Source organism: Clupea harengus, chromosome 19 (assembly GCF_900700415.2).
Source record: "Clupea harengus chromosome 19, Ch_v2.0.2, whole genome shotgun sequence".
Classification (NCBI taxonomy): Eukaryota; Metazoa; Chordata; class Actinopteri; order Clupeiformes; family Clupeidae; genus Clupea; species Clupea harengus.
The window spans coordinates 2,574,677-2,594,676 of record NC_045170.1 but is presented as its reverse complement, the minus strand read 5'-3'; the positions used below and the strand labels follow the sequence as shown (position 1 = coordinate 2,594,676).

The window sequence follows — 20,000 nt, the reverse complement described above, 5'->3', positions numbered from 1 at the left end:
GAACTAATTTAAATGCGGAGATTTTTCAATCCATTCAGTAAATACAGGCCAAAACATAACCCTAATCCTGTGAGAGGGACACAGGAAGAGACAGGCAGCCTAGCCTTGATCTAGGTGACTTCACATCATTTGTTTGTTTTATCTGGACCCAAAGACCTGCTGACCCCGCTGACCCCGCCACAGTTCAGGGCTTGATCCAAACCAGAGGGAGAGGTTGGCACATCATGAATATACTTAGAATTCAATTCAATTCATTCTGGACTGAGAATATAACGGCATGAAAGGATTCAGCAGTCTTGGGGCACATCTCCGAGCTCTTGCTGTGTCCCTACTGGTCTGCCTACAGCAATCTTGGGCACATCTCCGAGCTCTTGCTGTGTCCCTACTGGTCTGCCTACAGCAGTCTTGGGCACATCTCCGAGCTCTTGCTGTGTCCCTACTGGTCTGCCTGCAGCAGTCTTGGGCACATCTCCGAGCTCTTGCTGTGTCCCTACTGGTCTGCCTACAGCAGTCTTGGGCACATCTCCGAGCTCTTTCTGTGTCCCGACTGGTCTGCCTACCACTTGGCATGGATGGCTGCTGGCTCCTACCACTTCCCTTTACCCTCCATCCATGTCTTTTACTCTTTCAAGGAACTAGGGTGAAGGTCTGCTTGATGACGGAGCCGAGCATGTCACCAAGACAAGAATGCGTGCGTGGTATGCTGCATGACTGGTTTGCTTTTGAGCAAGATTCGCCGACACGTGTGTTTCCACTGTGCGCTTACGTCATCTGCCTAATTATAACCCCCTTAAGCCGGAGGCAGCAATTGCTTTCGTGATGAAAAGGAGGAACTATATTTTGGTCACAGAGTACGCAAGTCTACCGGAAGTTTGTAGCGTTTCGTGTTATCGAAAATATATGGTGTGAGCGAAACAACATTAGTAGAAAACCTAGACAAACCATTTGGGTTTGAGTTCAAATGTAGTGATCAGTTGGTCTTTTGTAACTAAGTGTTGTCTTGTGAAAATAAAGATGTTGTATGATGTATGGTAGAGCAGAAAAAGACAGACTGTACGACTGTGTGCCTCAATAGTGGGGCAGTTAACTCAGATTTTCATAGCTATTGTGCATTTTATGATAAAAGCAACACATTTGGCAGAAACAAAGGGATTCTCATCAGATTTAGAAATGGATTATCCTATTTAAGTATAATTATATATTTAAACACATCCTGGATTTAAAAAAAAGTAATTTTGGCTTACATTGATGATAAATCAAATAAAGGGTAGATGCTATTTAATTCTGCCTGTTTTGATAGGTCTTTGAAGGAAATTAATGGGAGTAAATGGAGGCACTGAAGAAGTACAAATTAAATAAATAAGTTAAAGAAAAAGTTAATGTTAAATGATTTGGGAAGTGTTACAGAGCACACATTTTTGCTCAATTTATAATAAAAAATAATAATGTATCCATTTATCTAGTCATTGTAGGTTAAGGAATATCGATGTATTAATCTGGTTAATATGGACTACAAGTTACCCTTTCATTATTGTGACAAGTGCTAAAGGTGTACATGCGCTTTGATAAATTGCTAAAGTTTCTTAAAGCAGCAACAAGCAGTTGTCATCGTCGACTCGATGTTGGGAGATAAAAGCAAGATTATTTGGGTTGCTCAGATAAATTAACTCAGCTTGCATGGATGTTTCATGGACTTTGAGGAAGTTTGTGTTAAAATGTTTTATTCAAAACGCTGAAAGTGTTAAACATCCTCTTTTTGGTGTTATGTGGAACTACCTTATTCCTAGAAGGTAAACCAAACACGAAATAAAGTTATATGCCGAGAAGGAAGAATGAAATCGTCATGACAACAACTTAGTTGGCCTACATCCTCATATCAACACGTATATTTTGTTAAAAACATGGTATGCCAATGTTATTATCCCTTTATGAAAAGTTAAACCAGCTGGTTTCTCCCGACTAAATACGGATTGAAAGCGAGTGTGACACGTGTCAGTCACATCCAGATCACATCTAAAAGACTTTGATCACATCCATAAACATTAGTGATTTCAGTCTCGGAAATCACGAAGCTCCCACGCCGCACCCCCGCAAGAATCACGTTAAAGAACAAGCGGAATGTGGGCGGAGGTGTAATTGTTGTCGTTGGATGTAGTTAACCATGACACATTCGCTAGTTAAGAAGATGCCTATCGAAGTCTAACCAAGTAAAAGACAACGATGGCAACGTGAAGTAATGATAATATTGACGGTATTTCTATAGCAATGCCGGGGTTGTTTTGTACCTAATCACAGCAGGTTACCAATAACCTTAACGTTAGCTGACAGCTGTAAACGTAAACGGAGATCGCAACTTGCAACACGGATTAAGTACTGATATACGAGTAGCCTATTAACAATTTCTTGACCAATAAATACTCTCATATCAAAGCTGTCTGACAAGAATGAATTCAAGTTTATACGTAGCTAATGGAAAAGTGGCTAGCAAAATAGCTATTGCAATTCAAAATATCACAACATAGGCATAATATCAGTCAGCACTCTCATCCGAAAACATAATAGTCACAAAAAGATAGTTTCCCCCAAACTTACATTATAATCTGCACGAGGCATCTTGATTGCTTGTTAGTTTACTGTTATACTTTAAAAACTACGATATATGCAGGGTGTTCATAAGGCTAGGAGCAGTCGGGTTAGCTTGCAGTCGGTGGCACAACTGTGTAAAATCTTGGCGATTTAGCTACACATTCTATAAATTAACCGAATCGTCGATCCTTATAATCGCAACATCTTACCTGCTCGATCAGACTGAGAGTATGTTTATCTCTAGGTGTTAAGTGGCATTTGGCAAAGGAAGCAGTTTCCCAGCTCGACTCTCCTCTGAACGCAGCAGGGCTTCAACTCCCGAATCTGCCTTGTATTAAAAGTATGCGTCGGCGATGACGACAGTTATCAGTGGGCGAGGTGAACACTTGGGCCGTCAATATGTAGGCTAGCTATTGTGCCTACCACAGTTTTTTTTCACCTCAGCGGCCGCTCCCATTATTTTTGCTTGTTCTTATCACGGTTTAGATGTGCATATCACTTTCATCGTGACGAATAGGCTTGGCCCTGGTCCAAGTCACTTTAACTTTCACACACAAAGAATCTTATCTTTCTGTCTGTTTCTCTTCCCATTCTACTTATTCTATTCTCTTTCTGTTGTCACGAGAGCCTTGTTCCTTCACCTATCAGAAGTCCTCTCTTGTTGTCGTCGCTCCTTATTCTCTCGTTTACTGGTCTCTGTTCCTTATCAACTCTCTTTCCCCTTTCTTCTGTGTGTTACAAGTGTGTTTGTGTGTTCCCCAGTCTCTCCTACCCCCTCCAGCTGCCTCCATAGAAACTTGGCTTCTTCGCCTCTATCTTGAATAGCCTTGTCTCTTTGTGCTCTCTCTCTCTCTCTGATGCACACTGACACACACCCACACACACACACAATGTTATCATAACCTGTTTCCATTTCCATGACCCCTCCTACCTGAATTTCTCTGGCTCTTTTGGTTGTTTTACATTAGTCAAGCTGGTCTCTTCCCCTCTCTTCTCTGTTTTGAATTTATCTCTCCTGAACTTTCTCTTCCTTTACCTCCTGTGCATTTATCTGTGTTTGTGTACAGCTACTTGTGTGTCCATCAAATCTCTTAATATACAGTAGGAGTTTTTCTTACCCTGTGCCTTCAATTTAGTGGTTTCATTACCTTCCGTCAGTTTTATTATTCTCCTTTTTCATTGTTTTATTTTCTTCAAGTATTCTCCTCCAAAGGGACTGCCAATATTTTTCAGAAAACGCACACTCCGAAATTCGGACACCAAGATGCCACAACGTAAAGAAAGAATCACATTTTACCCCACAAAAAATAAAGAAACCAAACCAAATTCATAAATTGCATTCCACTTGTGTTACTACAGTACTCTTGGGCCCCACCTGCTGGTAAACTGGCAGCTCTACTTTCTTAAATTCAGTTTTGCTGAGACGACAGTGAATATGAGCAGATGGTGGGAACTACTATTACGCAAGCATTAATCATTATTAATTACCTTGTACAATGTACAGACAGACATTAAATACATTTTGTCCCAGTGAATTCTCATCAATTTACTTTATTGACAAAGTATCATACAAGACACAATGAAGTGTGTGCAAGAAGTCTGAAGACATTTGTATCATCTAAAATATTGAAAATGATGCTGTAAATGCTGTTGCTAATCCAGCAAAATAGTTGCTGTTTTATAAAGAAATGAGTACATTTGGTATGGCAGGAATTTATCAGTATCAATTTTCTATCACAAAATTCCTGTGTCACCTCTCCTTTAAACATTCTCTTGCATACACAGACACATTTCTTCTTTCATTCAGACACTTACACTCAAAGAAAGAGAGGGATAGAGAGACAGACAGAGAGGGATAGAGAGAGCATGAAGTTATGACACTGAATTCCTGCCTCATTTCTACACAGTTGGTCTCACATTGCTCTGTGTTCTGTTTCTTGTTTTGCTTCCACATTGCCTCCAGCCCTCCTCATATACACCACATTCCTCTTCATCCTCCTCCTCTCCTCTTCCTCCACTCTGCATCAGGTCACTTCCTCCCAAAGCGGAACCCAAAGCCTCCCTTTTCTCTGTTAAAAGCCTGCAACCCTCCAGCCATGGAGTGCAGTGCGTCGTTCCTCCTCTCCCCCACCTCCCCGTCCTGGAAGTGCAGGGCGTTCATGGACCCGTCGGGAAGCGTGCCCACTGGTCGTCTCCCAAAGTCCTCACCCAAGTCCCTCCGTCCGTCCCGCTGCCCCCAGCTCCTCTCCAGCTCCTCGCTCAGGCCCAGGTGCACCACCTCGGGCACCAGCTCACGGAGCAACCCCCAGGGCTGGAAGACCGCAGACAGGCCGACCCCCGGAGCGTCTAGGCTGGCCTGGAGCCGCTGCAGGGCGGCTTCCCAGTTGGGATCCTCCAGGCCGGAGAGCAGGGGGGTGGAATGCGGGAAGGTGTCTCCGCTGGCGGTGAGGACCAGCAGGGCCACGGAGAAGAGAAGAGGAGCCGGTAGTGACGAACACACATGGAAACACAACACTCTCATCTGGTGGTAAAATGACAGAACATTTGTGAGACTGAGCCTTAAAGGTTATTAAGACTAAAAGCAAGATACAGAGAATTACAGACGAAGAAGTTTCAATGAAGAAGAAGAAAAAAAAACATAAAAATCAAACTCAGATTACCTTGCTGAGTGAAGTGAGTCTGTCTTTGAGTCTTCTGCTAGACTTTTAAAATCCACTCCAGACACCCTAGGTCAGGGATATAGTCTCAGCATCCCGGCCTGTGATTGGCTGCCTTATTTCCTGACGCACACAGATAATGCGACGGGGGCATCGACATTCCTGCAGCGTAGAAACAGAGCATGCTTAAATGGCTGATCCAAATCGGCCCAATTATCATCCATTGTTGCATCGGTCATTCATTATGCCATGACAAATTCAGACGAGCCAAGCACACTATTGTTCTTCATTGACTCCCTGCCAGGATGATAACAAGACACCTGGAAGAATTTCATTGTGCCTTCCCCGCAGAGACGTCACACTATCCTCTGTGCTCATTAAGGTGGTTTATGGAACTTATGGCCTACTAGTTCAATTCTGTCATGAAGACATCATTTCCTGTGAAGTTATGATGGCCAAAGAGGGATAATCTTTCCCTTTCAAGACAAGCATTTAACATCAGGCATGTGAAAAACATCACTTCCTCGATTTTAATTTATATTCAGAATTCTGCTCTTTTCTCACATTTGTTCTGCTATTTAAACTCCTTGGTCAGTCAATCTCTCTTCTCAACCAATCAAATCAATCTCATGTCAGCCTCTACCCCATCTGTATCCTTGTGGAGGGCATCGCCACGGCAACATAATATACTCTGGAAGTGGGGGTAGACTACATACCTGTGACCGCCTGTGTTTATGGATACACTGGATTTTCAGGAATAAGATATCTTTTTTTTAATGATGAATCTAGTTCTTGTTGTTATGTAACACTGCTGCAACTGAATACAATAACATAATAAAAGTATCACAATTTATTGATACAAACAACATGAGTATTACACACATATGAAAAAAAAAGAAAAGAAAAACACAACATGTGGCTCCACAGTCTGACTGTGCTGATCATTCAGCTCTAAAGCGTGACTTATGACCACCAACATCATAACTGAAGAATACGGTACACACACACACAATTCATTTACAGCTTTAAAACTCCAGAGAACATTATATAAAAAATAATAAAATACATATATAAAACAATCCCCAGTCTGACTGTGCACTGATCATGCAGCCATAAGCAGTCCCTGCAGCTACATGTGTTCCCGGACAGAGCAATTGACTGTGGAACGGTTCTAGGTCAGATCTAGCATGGTTCCGTTAAGTCCAGGCTAGATCAGAACTGGATGCACTTCAGCCATTATCAGCTGGATGTGCTACCCAAGTTATATTACATTTTATACAGAACTGAACTGGATGCAGTACAGCCATCATCAGCTGGATGTGCTACCAAAGTTATATTAAGTTGCCGGGTCAGGCTGGCATCTGCCCCCTCAGGCTGGCATCTGCCCCCTCAGAGTCGCTCCACCCCTCGGATGCGGCGCACCAGCTGCAGGTCTCGGGGGAAGAGGGTCACTCGCTTGGCATGGATGGCACACAGGTTAGCATCGGAGAAGAGACGCACCAGAAACGCTTCGGCTGCCTGCAGGGTCGGAGGAGTGAACAGCAGTGAGGAACAAGCGGGCACACACACACACACACACACACACACACACACACACACACACACACACACACACACACACACACACACACACACACACACACGTGTGTGTGTGTGTGTGCATGGCTCAACATTAAAGGTTCATTGTTCATTGTTTTTTGTAGTGATAAAACAGAAATGCTTCTAGAGCTACACACAATAACAACATTTCTGAAAGATAGTCGTTAACAATTATGTCTTCTGTGCATGTTCAATACAATAACAACATTTCTGAAAGATAGTCATTAACAATTATGTCTTCTGTGCATGTTCAATACAATAACAACATTTCTCAAAGATAGTCATTAACAATTATGTCTTCTGTGCATGTTGATAATCTGCTGGTAATTTGCATAACACATGAGAGAGCCTGAACAAAAATCCATGAAGAAAGCCAGAACGATTGGGGTTTGTATACCCAAAGAGTTATTTAGTAAAGCCTTTTGCACACTTAGTGTATCAAAAATAGACCTTTATAATTTAACAGTCATGCATCCTGCACTGGACCCCCCCCCCCCCCCTCAGTAAACAGCTGTAGAGAGAAAAACAGGGACGACTAGTACGTACCTCTTGAAGAGCCAGAAGAGCGTATGCTTGCCACCTGTAGCTTTCTCTACTGAAACTCAAGCAGATCTCCCTCACCTACCAAACAAGAGGCACAGTGCAGCACCAGGAGTCAATCAGTGCAGTTCTGTGACAAGACTGGACAGCATTACAGCATTACAGCGGCTCAGATGCATTAACAGCCAACCCATCTATGCGAGTGCTCAGTACTGACGCCTTCTTCTTCCTCCAGACTGCAGAACAGTTTCATCCCCAGGGCCATCACAGAACTAAACAATCACACAACCCTCATACCCTCCACCCAGCACAACTGCACTTTTTTTTTTAGTGGTTGCACAAACAAATTTCGTTGTGTATCCAATGCACAATGACAAATAAAGTCAAACAGGGGCACAATTTGGTGATATTTTTTGTCAACATTGTGCTGTAAACATTTCCAAGTATGTGTTCAGCGATACAAAGCTTCAGGGGACCATACTTGTTATGAAAGAATCTTTCACAACAAAATGAATGTGTGTGCTCCAACAATAAAAAAAAATTAATTGCTTGGTGGTTTGGCAAATGTTTTCTTTGTGGTTCTACCCTTCATCTTTAAGATTGATCCATTTTTTCCCCACATTAATAATGATCCTACTTGACAAAAAAATATGGTTTTTCCTAGCTTGTGTCTAAAATCTCCTGAGATGCAACACTGTGAGAGCAGGGCGGGTTTGAGGTTAGCTGTACCAGACGTGAGAAGGGCGCCTTGCGAAGCAGGAGGTCGGTGGACTTCTGATACTTCCGGATCTCCTGCAGGGCCCGTGTTCCTGGCCTGAACCGCTTCTTCTTCCTGGGAGAGCCCTCTGGGAGAAGGGGGAGCAGAGAGGAGTTAGTGACGCCGGGCCGCTCGTCATGAGAGGAACAACAACTCCTTCAAAATGTGGACTAGAACAGGTTGTTGACATTTGAGCTTAGCAGTTAATGAAATGAAGCAATGTTGTTGATTAGCTGAAATAGTGTATGGCTCTATTCAAGCCAGTCTGTGACAGAGCCAGGACTGCGTATGTACACTGGAGTGTTTTTGAGCACACGCACACACGCACACACACACACACGCACACACGCACACACGCACACACCTCACCTGTTGGTCCGCTACTACGTCGCGTCCGTGGTGGAGGGGCAGGGGGGGATCTCTTTTGGGGAGCAGTGCCCTTCCGTCGGCCTGGCGGAGCGTTTTTACGCATTACGCGCACGAATGTGTCACGTTTTAAGGTCCTGCAAACACAGACAGGGATCAGTTCCTCCCATCAGGTTTCTGATACACATGTGCAGCACAGTGAATTTGATGGCTGGACACAACAGACCTGAAAGCCCTTCTAGTGACTGAGCAGGTGATAGTCACCTTCTGCAAGGCACATTGGATGTAACCTCATTCTGTGAACAATTACATGCAACAAATAGCAAACAAGCAAATGTAAATCACTTGACACTAGTGTCATAACCAGAGTGCAAAAACAGCTGCCAGATAGTTTTACAAATCAGCTGGCAATGATTATACAACTTGTTTATCATACCGAACAGGTCCATTTAACTATAAGTGGTGTTTCAAATATAAGAATGTGCATACGGCTTCAGAACTTAATGCAGACTCGGAGGGGTAAATTCCCTAAAGAAACTGTTACAGCCTCTTATTAAAGTGGTTGTACAACTACAACCAATTAACGTTGACGTTAAATGATCTAACTTACGTGACTGATTACTGGCCCCTGTCAACTATGCTAGCTGTGATGGTGTATAGAAACCCTAGACTTTCACAAAAATAATGTTCACCCTTGATATTGATGCAACAGTGGAAATACCTTGGATATGTCACTGCTGAAGTAACTTACGTGAACTTAATGAACATTTTGCATAGGTGAACTAGCTCCAAGTATCACAAAGTAAACAATCTATGATATGTAATTTTTACGCTAGTAAAGCTTGCTGGTAGGCAGTAACGCGCAAAACCGTCCATGTTTAACTTACTTGCTACTCTGCAAAAGTAACAGTTAACTTACCCTTGTCAGGCTTGCTATCTTTAGGCCTTTAACCTGCCAGCGTAACATTCGCCCAAATGGATCTACTAAAATTAGTGTAATGCCATATGTATTTGACGCTAGACAACAGAAAAAACCCTCAAAATTCGCTTGAATTCCAATTTATCCAAAATACAGTAAATAGAAAAGTTCCTTACCAACTTTGACACCGAAACAGAAGACGTAGCACTCCGAAAATTCAAACGATGCAACGGCACAATCTGTCCTTTTCATGACCAATGAGAAGAGCACTTCACACATGATGCGTATGTGACATCCTGCTTGCTGATTGGTTAGTCACTGCAGAGTTTCACGTGGTTGTGTTTTTTGTTCGTATAGTACAACACTCGGTTTTTAAAGCCTTGCATGTGAGATTATACCTAAATAAACACAGGATGAATTGAACAATTAAATCATCTTCCAAGTCTTCTTCTTAGTGTGGAGTTAAACAAATTCCATTGTCAAAAAGATCTTTAAAATGACTTCAAATATTTTTTAGTTCTAAAGAGCGAAGTTATGACGAGGCATGCGTTCAAAATTAAGGAAGATGGTGAAACCTTGGAACTGAGTTTTGACGATGTTGCGTTAGAACCACAGGATTGGAATTCTTAAACCATGGAACAGACCAAAAGATTCCAACTTAGAATCAATTCTCTGCTGCCACCTACTGCTGTGCAAATGCAGTAGGCACCACACCCATACAGCTTTGCCCTTGTTATCTTTTAACAGCTTTTCAACATTTCTCATGTGTTACGTACGTGACACACCTCACTCTTAATAGCATAGATTAATACATTACAAGTTAAAAAGACTGCTGAGCACCGTGGCTCACTAGTCTGCGTAGCAGTCAAGGATGTTTCAATATTTAGCGGGTAAGCACCTTCATCATTGAACAACTTATTTATATGGGGCGAACATAGACCTGTTTTACGAAATATCTCGTAAACAATGTGCTTGCACGTGTTGTCTTTTTTGTGTGGGGGGTGGCTCACCGATTTTCACGGATTTCAATCTCTGACCACGGATTTCAGTCATGTTAACTTGACAGGTATGGAACAACATGGGTGAATACAATTTCCTCTATTTGTCAATCCTCCCTACTTCCTTCCCTTCCTTTCTTTCCTTACGCCCTAGCCCCTCCCTCTGATGAAAACGTGAAGGAAACAAGGTTCGGAACCCCAGATGAAGTGAGCCAAAGATAGGGGTTGACAAAAATCCAAACTCAACCTCCATGTAGCTGAAATAGAATTCTCCTGCAAAATGCCAATGGCAAATGTCCATAGCATGGGGGTTGCTATCCAAGGGCCGCCCTGTGAGGGTCTGATGTCCATAGCATGGGGGTTGCTATCCAAGGGCCGCCCTGTGAGGGTCTGATGTCCATAGCATGGGGGTTGCTATCCAAGGGCCGCCCTGTGAGGGTCTGATGTCCATAGCATGGGGGTTGCTATCTAAGGGCCGCCCTATGAGGGTCTGAAGAGACAGGGTGCAGGCCGGTGGTGCTTCTACAGCCATACAAATGCACAAGTTCTAACCATTGCACAGTGTTAGCAAAAAAAGCATCTCAACAGCATATTTTTGAAAATTAGCACGGTTTCACAGATTCCCTCTCAAGGGCAGGGGCTGGGGGAGGTGGGCCGCACACCTCTGATTAGAGGGCGTCAACATTCCTTTTTTAGATTAATTTCATGGCGTGTATATGCACCAAATGGATGTGGATTCGTCAGCATCGCAAGCCTGGCAAGGTTCAGGATGATGTTAAACTGTAGATGGCGTGTTGAGCCATTTTCAACCCAATAAAATGCTGATTTTTATAAAAATGGTAATTTTATAATAATAATAATACATCAGACTTATATAGCGCCTTTCAAAGTTCTCAAAGACGCTTAATATACTGTGGAATAAAAAAAAAAGGTCAATATTTACAACAGCATTGATGTGTTTCATCACAGTTCCGTCATAACATTACATTCACTGTTAAAATCCCCCCCACACATTTTAGGGTGCAGTTACACATTAAAAATGACCTGCAAAGAGGTTCTCTGGAAACAAGACTGTTCCCAGCAGTTCAACCTCCTACCAACAGAGGGTGCAGCCTAGTCATAGATAGATTTCTAAACGAATACATTTTTTTTTTATACTGATACTTTTTTTTATCAATTTGGGAGAAATGTACTAGTAAAATAACGAACACGAATTTAGCCTAGGATTATAAGTAAAATACGGTCTACTTGTGAGAATATCATTGTATGACATCACTGTTTACTAAGCCCGTCCCACAGGAAGTGAAAATGATGAAAACAAGGTTGCGTAGACCGTCCAACACAGAAATAGAAAACTCAGCAGAGCGCAGAAGTGGAGACAAGAGCAGATCAACCTGTCTAGAGAAGTGATGTACTGAACTGATTTACGCCCCCCTTGTAGTGGAGACACTCAAGTCTTATCTTTACATGGTTTACTCTTTGGTCAAATATGGTAAGTCTCCAACGTTTGGCTGTATCATCAAGTTACTGCTAGATTGCTAACGCTAGCATGTTAGCTGACTGACACCCGACCTGCTGCACTCAATGGCATCTGTATTAAGTAATTTGCTAACGATGTAAAGATAATAAACATCCCGTAGCTATGTGCCTTATTCATCAATTGAGGTATTAGTTTATGCCTCATCCTTTGTAACCATTAATCGGGAGGAAAATAGACTTTAAGAAGATGTCTTTAAAAAAAGGATTTTACAAACTAGCCAGCTAATGTCAATATTTTCGTCAGTCAACTCCAAGATCGAATAACATACATTTTACATCGCTACTAACAATTAGCATTTTACATAAGGTTTACACTTTGTTGTTCAACGTTCACTATTATGCTAGGTACTATAATGAGTAATATATAACAATAGCCTTAAGATCCTATAGTATGCTGCTCTAGTTCTTTGACATTAAGACGATTTTTAAAGTCAGTGTTTCATTTTAATCGTGAGTTCAGATTAATGGTTGGTGAAGTAACGTCAGGCATAAGCCTAATCAGATTGTTGTTATTGGTTTGTTTCAGATCCTTTGACGACAAACGGTCACCAGTCCAAGCCAACAGCTGTTTAGTCTCAGGAAAAAAAAAACAAGCTCAAGTTCCGAGTTGAACTGTGTGTTGGGCAAGTTTTTTGCTGCTCATCAGGCTGCTCATTTCTTCACACGCAGTTGAAATAGCTTAATCATTGTCTGGGCCATGCTAGGTCAGTATGCCTTGCAAGGCAAAGCACAAAGGAAGAACAACCACCGGTCTGTGTGAAATTAGCCTTAGCTTTGTCAAAGACACGTTGTTTTACACTAACGGATACCTCTTGTCATTTTCATGGTAAATAATTCAGACTTATTTGCGTCACTTCAGGTGTCTAAAGATTTAAAAAGGATGAAAGTTAACTGCATCTTATAAGTATGTAGTAAGTGTCGTTGTAAACACGTCACAGCAGCACTAGTCTCTTGAGAGTCTTGATGAGGTATCTGTAATCCAAAACTTGCGTTGTGTATTTACATGTTTAGAAAATGCTGAAGTGGGTCAGCACTATTTCGCTTGTAAGAGGATACAGCCATTTGAGTCACTACAGAGTCTAAGTGTTTTAGATGATGTCACATGATCTTTAATTTAAAAAAAGAAAACAAAATGTGGTGGTTTCAAAATTAGCTGTCCATCCTGTTTTCAAGCTGATGCTAAGTCCTATTCTCAGGGGATCTCAAAATTAAAGGTTCTGGCGTTAAGAACAAAAGGGCTTTATTTTCTGTTTTGAGAAGTTCGAAAATACTTTGGCCTTATTAATCTCAATTGAAGTGCTTAACCAAACCCTTCCGCAATGACCGAATCTAGTTCAGAGAAAGTGTTGGGGGATACGGTGGGGTTAGGTAAAGAAGAGCAGCTGGTGACATCAGACGTCTCCAGTGTGCTTGCTCAGGATCAGAAAGACTTAAAAGTTGGGGAGACGGAAGAAGCACACCAAAGAGGACAGGATGTGTATCCTCTGGATGAAGACCCTCCAAATGTGGTTCCTCCAGGGGACACTCCATTAGTAGACACTGGAGACCTCTTGCATCTGGAGGCAAAAACACCAGAGCCTGCTGCGCCCGTTCAACTGGAGAACGGCCAGCCGGACGATGGCCAGTCGAACGTGATACACGAAAGGCAGGTGGATGGAGAGAGTTCAGAGGTCGCTGTCGGCCAGTGTGCTAACCAGAGCCAGTCCGCTGACACTGCCTCTTGCTCCATACCCAGTCTGGACGTCTCCGAGGGCAGCAATGGCGTGTCCGTGGACGAGGCCCTGTCTTCGTCCTTCTCAGCCCTGGGAGCTGATGCTGGTTCCCCGTGCGTGGAGGCGACAGGTCTGGCGGAGGTGGTTCTGCCGCCCGCGACCTCCGTACCGACCACCGCAGCCGCAGCAGCTGGGGGTGCGGTTTCCACGGATACTGAGACGGTCATGCCGGCGTACTACTTTGTGAAGTGGATCACCTGGAAAGAGAAGAAGACTCCCATCATCACGCAGAGCGAGAATGGACCCTGCCCCCTGCTGGCCATCATGAACATCCTGTTTTTGCGCTGGAAGGTAAGTTCTGAGTGTTCTCATATTACACAACTCTAAGAGCGATTTCACAGCCAGTTGCCCCACACGTAAGCTAATATTTTATTCACAGTTATACATCCTTAAGCAATATGGATATAATAATTAATACGTATACGTAATACAATACGTATTGTGTCATTTCTATGTTGCCTGACTGTCGGTTTCTTTGTGTGAAATGGCCAAAGACTCCTCAGACGTTAAATGGGATTTAATCTTGAGGAAAATCAGAGGAGTCATTGCACCGTTTTTAGGTATTGTCCATAGACTCTGCTACTGCTATTTAGCCTGGGTCATATCCAGGTGAAAGGGTCACTGATGGCTGTTATCTGAAAGGAGAGGTCACTGATGGCTGTTCTGAGAGTTGAAACTGGGAGACTGCTGCAAACCTGCCACACCCTTGACTCCCTCCCGCCCCCGATCAGATCTAAAACGTTAGGAGGTCTGGGTCGGCCGAGACACATATGCTCGAGTCACGCTCTCCGGGAAGAGAAGAGGTTGAGACCATGAGGAGCTTAGTCGCCGGTTGAAAGTCAGTTGTGTTTTTGTTATGGAGATTATGATGCCAGATGTGGGCTGGAGACGCTGATCCTTCAGGCTAAAAAACAAAAGGCCGAACCGCCACAGGGTTGGCAAATCCTGGCAAATGTCTGTGAAGGTCAGCATCACGTGTGAGAGAATCGGCTCTTGGTACTGTGCCAAACCTCATTGTGTTGAATGACTGAGACATGAAATATTAGTTTTGTGATGCAGAGAAGTCCCAAAAGATAAAGAGGGACATTTATAAAAGGATTACTAATACTGGTTGTTTTTTTTTTTTTCTGTGTAATACTATTGCTAAGCTGTACAAGGTCCCACTGAATTGGGGGAAATTGAGGTGGTGACTCACAGACGTGCCCATTTTGTTCCAGATACGCTGACCACCGAGCGAAGAGCGCTGGTGGGTACTGAGTAACGCATTTGGTTAAACCGTAGTGCTGGTCATTTACCACTGATCTTAACCTGACCCTAACCCTAACCCTGGGCGTATATCATCTCTGACACTCGAGCCCATTATCAGCACCTCACCAGAACTGTGTATTCTGTCTGTCTGTCTGTTTGTATTCTTCCCTGTCAACAGTGTCAATAAATATTTGACACAGGCTAACCAAATAATGCGTGACCGGATACAGTCCAGGAAAAAAAAACAGTGTGCCTGAGATCTCGACCAATCAGACTTCACTCCTCGGGACTCTCCCTGGTGGTGTTTCCTCGAGCGACTCATTAACCTTTTGTAGTTCACACAGTGCAGAGCGTGCCGGTCTATATAGTAAATAAATGCAGGCAAAATGTGACACTGTCTAAACCACAAACACAGGGTATGAAAGGTAGTCGGTGCAGAGTCACGCCAGCCTAATTCCCATGGGAATGAGTAAGTGCTGCCCTGCTGTGAGGATGGGAGTGTTTTGTTTTGTTTTGGTTTATTTTTTTGGGCGATGAGCACAAGCTTAACGGTGGAAACCCATGACACCGTTATGAGCGACGCGATATTTAAATCCCATGCATTTCAATGGGAGCCAAGCCATTGTGACGTAGACCACCGTTTTGGGCGAAGCGACCGATAAAAGTTGGGAAATGTTGAATCCTATGCAAATGAGGAGCGTTTTTTTTTTTTTTTTTTTTCCCGGCAGCGGCCAATCAGATTGTTTGGTGTCGTCTCTGACGGTTTGAAAATGATATTTCCACACGCTACAACACGCCCACTCAAAGCGATGGAAGCGTATCGTGTCGCTGTCATGGGTTTGCACCGTAAGCCTCTGACCTGATGGAAGCCTCTGGAATGATGGCCCCCTGGCGCAGGCTACGCGAGAGAGAATAGTGTGGCTTCTCCTCCCCAGAAAGCATTCGGGCCGCAACCATAGAAACGAATGGCCACGGTCATCAGGCGGCGTGTGTTTTCAGAAAGCATAATTGGAAAACCACCATCCTCACGATAGAGAGGCAAGCACTCTAAACACTCCGTCTCTCCCTCAGCCTCCACGGTGGTTGCCCAGCAACACTTTTGGGAAATGCAGCCCAGAAGGGATAGTCTCTCTAGCACTTTACACAAGCAGAGCACAAGGGCGCTTTAGGGAATAGCAAACTCTGTTCATGGAGAGGTAGGGTCTTTTAGATGACGTGGCGTGTGAATCTGCCCTAACCTGACCCCCCCCTCCAGGCCAAGCTGCCCCCGCAGACGGAGGTCATCACCACAGAGGACCTGATGGCTCACCTGGGTAAGACGTGTCAAGTGTATTTCATCATAAAACATTTACATCTAACATTAAACGGGTGATGGCACCCATTTCGCAGTAATTGATGATAACCGCTGAATTAAAAGATCAAATGACTGTGTTCATGATATGTATCTAAAGCAACGCCATGCAGGAATTGACCTCTTTTTGAGGCATGTTTGTATAGCCAGCTAGTTTTGGTTTTCATCTTCAAATTCATTTGGATGAGATCTGGTCATGTGAAGGACAGATAAACACACCTGTTGTTCCCACTAGCTCACAGCACTACAAGTAAGGTATATTGTCAGAAGACACCAGCTAGCATATTTAGCAAACTTGGATCATTCCATGTGCTGTTGTTGATGTCTGCGAGATTGAGTTGTTCCCTTTAGACCAAAGCTCCTCACTGCTGCATTTAGAGCACCTGATTGGTCTGCATAAAACATGCGTTATTTGTTATAATGGTATTGATGCAGCCGGATCCTTTAGCTTGTTAACTTCTAAATCAACACCAGTCAACTGACTCGGTCAACACAAGTCAGCTTTGTCATTAGTCATATGTCACTAAGGTGGAGTGCATCAGCTGTTCAACAGATATCTCTAATCATTCAGGATTGTCAGGGCATGCGGCCAAGCAGAACCCTATATTTTACACATTCATTTGCAATTCCCTGCTAAGTTAACGCCAGCATGTCTTGAAATATATATATTTTCTGTCACCATCACTTTTGAATGAAGCCTCATACTTTAGTTGTATTATTATAAGTCAAACTCCTAATATCTTTGCCAGTTTTTTAAGGAAGCATTTTTTTTAATGATTTCTTTCCATGTCCTGTGTACCAGGGGAATGTGTGCTGTCAATCAAACCAAGGGAGACCGCTGAGGGCATGGAACTGAACTTCCAGCAGGTGAGCCTAACATCATAACAGAACACACACACTGCCTCTGTTTTACGGTGTGTGTGTGTCGGTGTTTTTTTTTTATATATATATAAAATATATATATAGAGGGAAACGTGTCTGCATACCAGATGCCCATCGTGTGTGTGTGTGTGTGTGTGTGTGTGTGTGTGTGTGTGTGTGTGTGTGTGTGTGTGTGTGTGTGTGTGTGTGTGTGTGTGTGTGTGTGTGTGTGTGTGTGTGTGTGTGTGTGTGTGTGTGTGTGTGTGTGTGTGTGTGTGTGTGTGTGTGTGTGTGTAGTCAACCTCTGGCAATGTGTGTATGCCTCCAGACTATTATCAGTGCAAGTGTCTGGATGTGTACGTGGTTAACTCCACACAGGGTGTCGACACACACAGTTTTTATCTGTGCGAGTGTATGTTTGTGTGTGTTTATGTGTGCGAGTGTCTGTGTATGTTTGTGTGTGTGTGTGTGTTTATGAGTGTGTGTTGACGCAGAGGGCTGTTATTTGCCCAAACACAGGCGTCATGGCCAGTGCTTAGTGTCAGTGGCTCCTAGAGTGTTTCTGAAAAGGCTTAGATGGCTGGGACTATGCTTGTGCTTGACGGGCACTCTGTGTTGGGGGCCACTGTGGCCCCTAGAGATGGCTGGGACTATGCTTGTGCTTGACGGGCACTCTGTGTTGGGGGCCACTGTGGCCCCTAGAGATGGCTGGGATTATGCTTGTGCTTGACGTGCGCTCTGTGTTGGGGGCCTTGTGGCCCCTCCGAGCCAGTCAACAGAGACCAGCCCCATTCTTCCTGCCAAAGTACTACTGTGCAGTTTGTTTGTTTGTTCAGCTTTCAAAGAACACCCCCCCCCCTCCCACAGTGATCACTTGACCTTGAATGTGAATGATGTTAGTGGATGGATGTGTGGACTGCATGTACATATTAAGGCTAATATTACAGTTAATAATAGCTATGCATGTTATGACTAACAATACTGTGATTTGAATTGCCACCGGTATCAATTAATTCAAAATGAAGATAGGCTTTGATTGAATTGAATTGTAAAACTTTTTGAATAACTGTATACTAACAATTGTACCAACAAGACCACAGTTCCTTCTCTGTTGCAAATTATTATTATTTTTTTAAACTCTTCTTTACTTCCTGACCTTTGACCTGTGTGCAGAACATGAGCGATGCCATGGCGGTGTTGCCCAAGCTGTCCACAGGCCTGGACGTGAACGTGCGCTTCACTGGAGTGTGTGACTTTGAGTACACGCCCGAGTGCATCGTCTTCGACCTGCTGGACCTTCCCCTGTACCACGGCTGGCTGGTGGACCCCCAGGTAAGGGCCTGAGCTGGGCAACGCACACGTGTAAGGGCCTGCGCTGGGCAACACATGGACACGTGCAAACAGGATGACACAGTACACACTCGAAGCTGAATGCATGATTAAAGGTGTAAGGGCCTGCGCTGGTCAACGCATGGACACAGGATGACACAGTACACACTCGAAGCTGAATGCATGATTAAAGGTGTAAGGGCCTGCGCTGGGCAACGACAACAGGATGACACAGTACACACTTCAAGCTAAATGCATGATTAAAGGTGTAAGGGCCTGCGCTGGTCAACGCATGGATACAGGATGACACAGTAAACACTTGAAGCTGAATGCATGATTAAAGGTGTAGTGTGTAGATTTTGTTATTGAAAATAAAGGTTCTGCAAGACTTACAATGGCATGATGAAGAGATAGTGTTGCACAATTTCCGTGTGAATTGCATGGAGGCTGTTAACTTTCGTTTTTAGATTTTGATCACATTATTTGATAACATATGCAAAATCGCACAGAAAAACAGACAATAAAGAAGATCCATAGATTGCGGTACAATATTAGTATGACACGATTATGATTGCTGGAGAAAGATTTCAACTTTTGACATCAGAAACTCCATGTGGGACTTGAAACAGCAGTCCTCTGGTTTCTATTTTTACTGTTTGAAAACAAATAAAGGGTTCTTGCAAATTCATAGAAATCTAGTTGAAACTGTTTTTCAAACTGTCCTGAAGTACAATAAGAAGGTCAGATCAATCTTACGAGAGAATTAAGACCTTTGGAAATAGGAGAGTGACTTGAAAATGAGAGTTTGGCAAGACGAGGCAAAAGTGAGAATATGAGAGATTGACGAGGCAAGTGTGAGAATGGAACATAAGAAGTTGTGGCCTAAATATGAGCAACACGTTGAAATGAGTTTGACCTGAAGGACAAAATTAGAAATAAAATAACACACGAATTAAATGCATGTCTTAAATGGTAAATGGTAAGAAGAGCTGCTAAATAAGCTCAACATTTTGTTTTTGAGCTTCCTCTTAAAGCCAGTGTTATTTTATCTCATGTTGTGCTATGCTATGAGGGCTGGGGTCAGCATTCTGTACTCATGTTGTGCTATGCTATGAGGGCCCTGTGAGACCAGAAGCAGTATTGTTCCAGTGGCCTTATGTCAGCCCTGTGAGACCAGAAGCAGTATAGTTCCAGTGGCCTTATGTCAGCCAGGTGAGACCAGAAGCAGTATAGTTCCAGTAGCCTTATGTCAGCCAGGTGAGACCAGAAGCACTATAGTTCCAGTGGCCTTACTTCAGTCAGGTGTTTTGGGCCTGAAGCAATATAGTTCCAGTGGCCTTATGAGACCAGAAGCAGTATAGTTCCAGTGGCCTTATGTCAGTATAGTTCCAGTGGCCTTATGTCAGTATAGTTCCAGTGGCCTTATGTCAGTATAGTTTCAGTGGCCTTATGTCAGCCAGGTGAGACCAGAAGCAGTA

General features: G+C 43.4%; 4 protein-coding genes across 7 annotated transcripts in view; 1 reads left to right on the top strand and 3 right to left on the bottom strand.

Moving 5' to 3' along the window:
* The window catches only part of LOC105890369 (phosphatidylinositol 4-kinase beta-like), a 21,672-nt gene extending 18,253 nt beyond the window's left edge, over window positions 1-3,419 (bottom strand). The window contains exon 1 of one of the 2 annotated variants that reach the window (XM_042710582.1): window positions 2,593-3,419. In XM_042710582.1, coding sequence (XP_042566516.1) covers window positions 2,593-2,613 — 21 coding nt within the window. In that variant the 5' untranslated portion in view covers window positions 2,614-3,419. The remainder of the gene's footprint in view (window positions 1-2,592) is intronic. The other variant, XM_031585929.2, reaches the window with a different exon arrangement.
* Window positions 3,420-4,117: 698 nt separating this feature from the next.
* LOC122133780 (pyroglutamylated RFamide peptide) lies at window positions 4,118-5,479 on the bottom strand. Its single transcript, XM_042710585.1, has 2 exons — window positions 5,247-5,479; window positions 4,118-5,107 (listed from the first exon to the last, which is right to left on the bottom strand). Exon 2 carries the CDS (start codon window positions 5,105-5,107, stop codon window positions 4,616-4,618), a length of 492 nt encoding a protein of 163 aa, XP_042566519.1. The 5' UTR covers window positions 5,247-5,479; the 3' UTR covers window positions 4,118-4,615.
* A 598-nt stretch (window positions 5,480-6,077) lies between these two features.
* Window positions 6,078-9,839, bottom strand: LOC105890381 (histone H3-like centromeric protein A). Of its 3 annotated transcripts, none has more exons than XM_031585924.2 (6): window positions 9,601-9,839; window positions 9,425-9,489; window positions 8,509-8,642; window positions 8,112-8,227; window positions 7,389-7,463; window positions 6,078-6,761 (listed from the first exon to the last, which is right to left on the bottom strand). In XM_031585924.2, the coding sequence occupies exons 3-6, from the start codon at window positions 8,609-8,611 to the stop codon at window positions 6,633-6,635; spliced, it is 423 nt and encodes a 140-aa protein (XP_031441784.1). In that variant the 5' UTR covers window positions 8,612-8,642; window positions 9,425-9,489; window positions 9,601-9,839; the 3' UTR covers window positions 6,078-6,632. The 3 variants fall into 3 exon arrangements, with proteins under 3 accessions (XP_031441784.1, XP_031441786.1, XP_012671854.1); XM_031585926.2 differs by lacking the exon at window positions 9,425-9,489 and adding an exon at window positions 8,732-8,801; XM_012816400.3 differs by lacking the exon at window positions 9,425-9,489 and having other exon boundaries at window positions 9,601-9,837.
* A 1,897-nt stretch (window positions 9,840-11,736) lies between these two features.
* Window positions 11,737-20,000, top strand: part of mindy1 (MINDY lysine 48 deubiquitinase 1) — a 14,083-nt gene continuing 5,819 nt past the window's right edge. Inside the window, exons 1-5 of the mRNA XM_031585911.2 lie at window positions 11,737-11,914; window positions 12,488-14,024; window positions 16,237-16,294; window positions 17,135-17,199; window positions 18,367-18,525. Coding sequence (XP_031441771.1) covers window positions 13,281-14,024; window positions 16,237-16,294; window positions 17,135-17,199; window positions 18,367-18,525 — 1,026 coding nt within the window. The 5' untranslated portion in view covers window positions 11,737-11,914; window positions 12,488-13,280. The remainder of the gene's footprint in view (window positions 11,915-12,487; window positions 14,025-16,236; window positions 16,295-17,134; window positions 17,200-18,366; window positions 18,526-20,000) is intronic.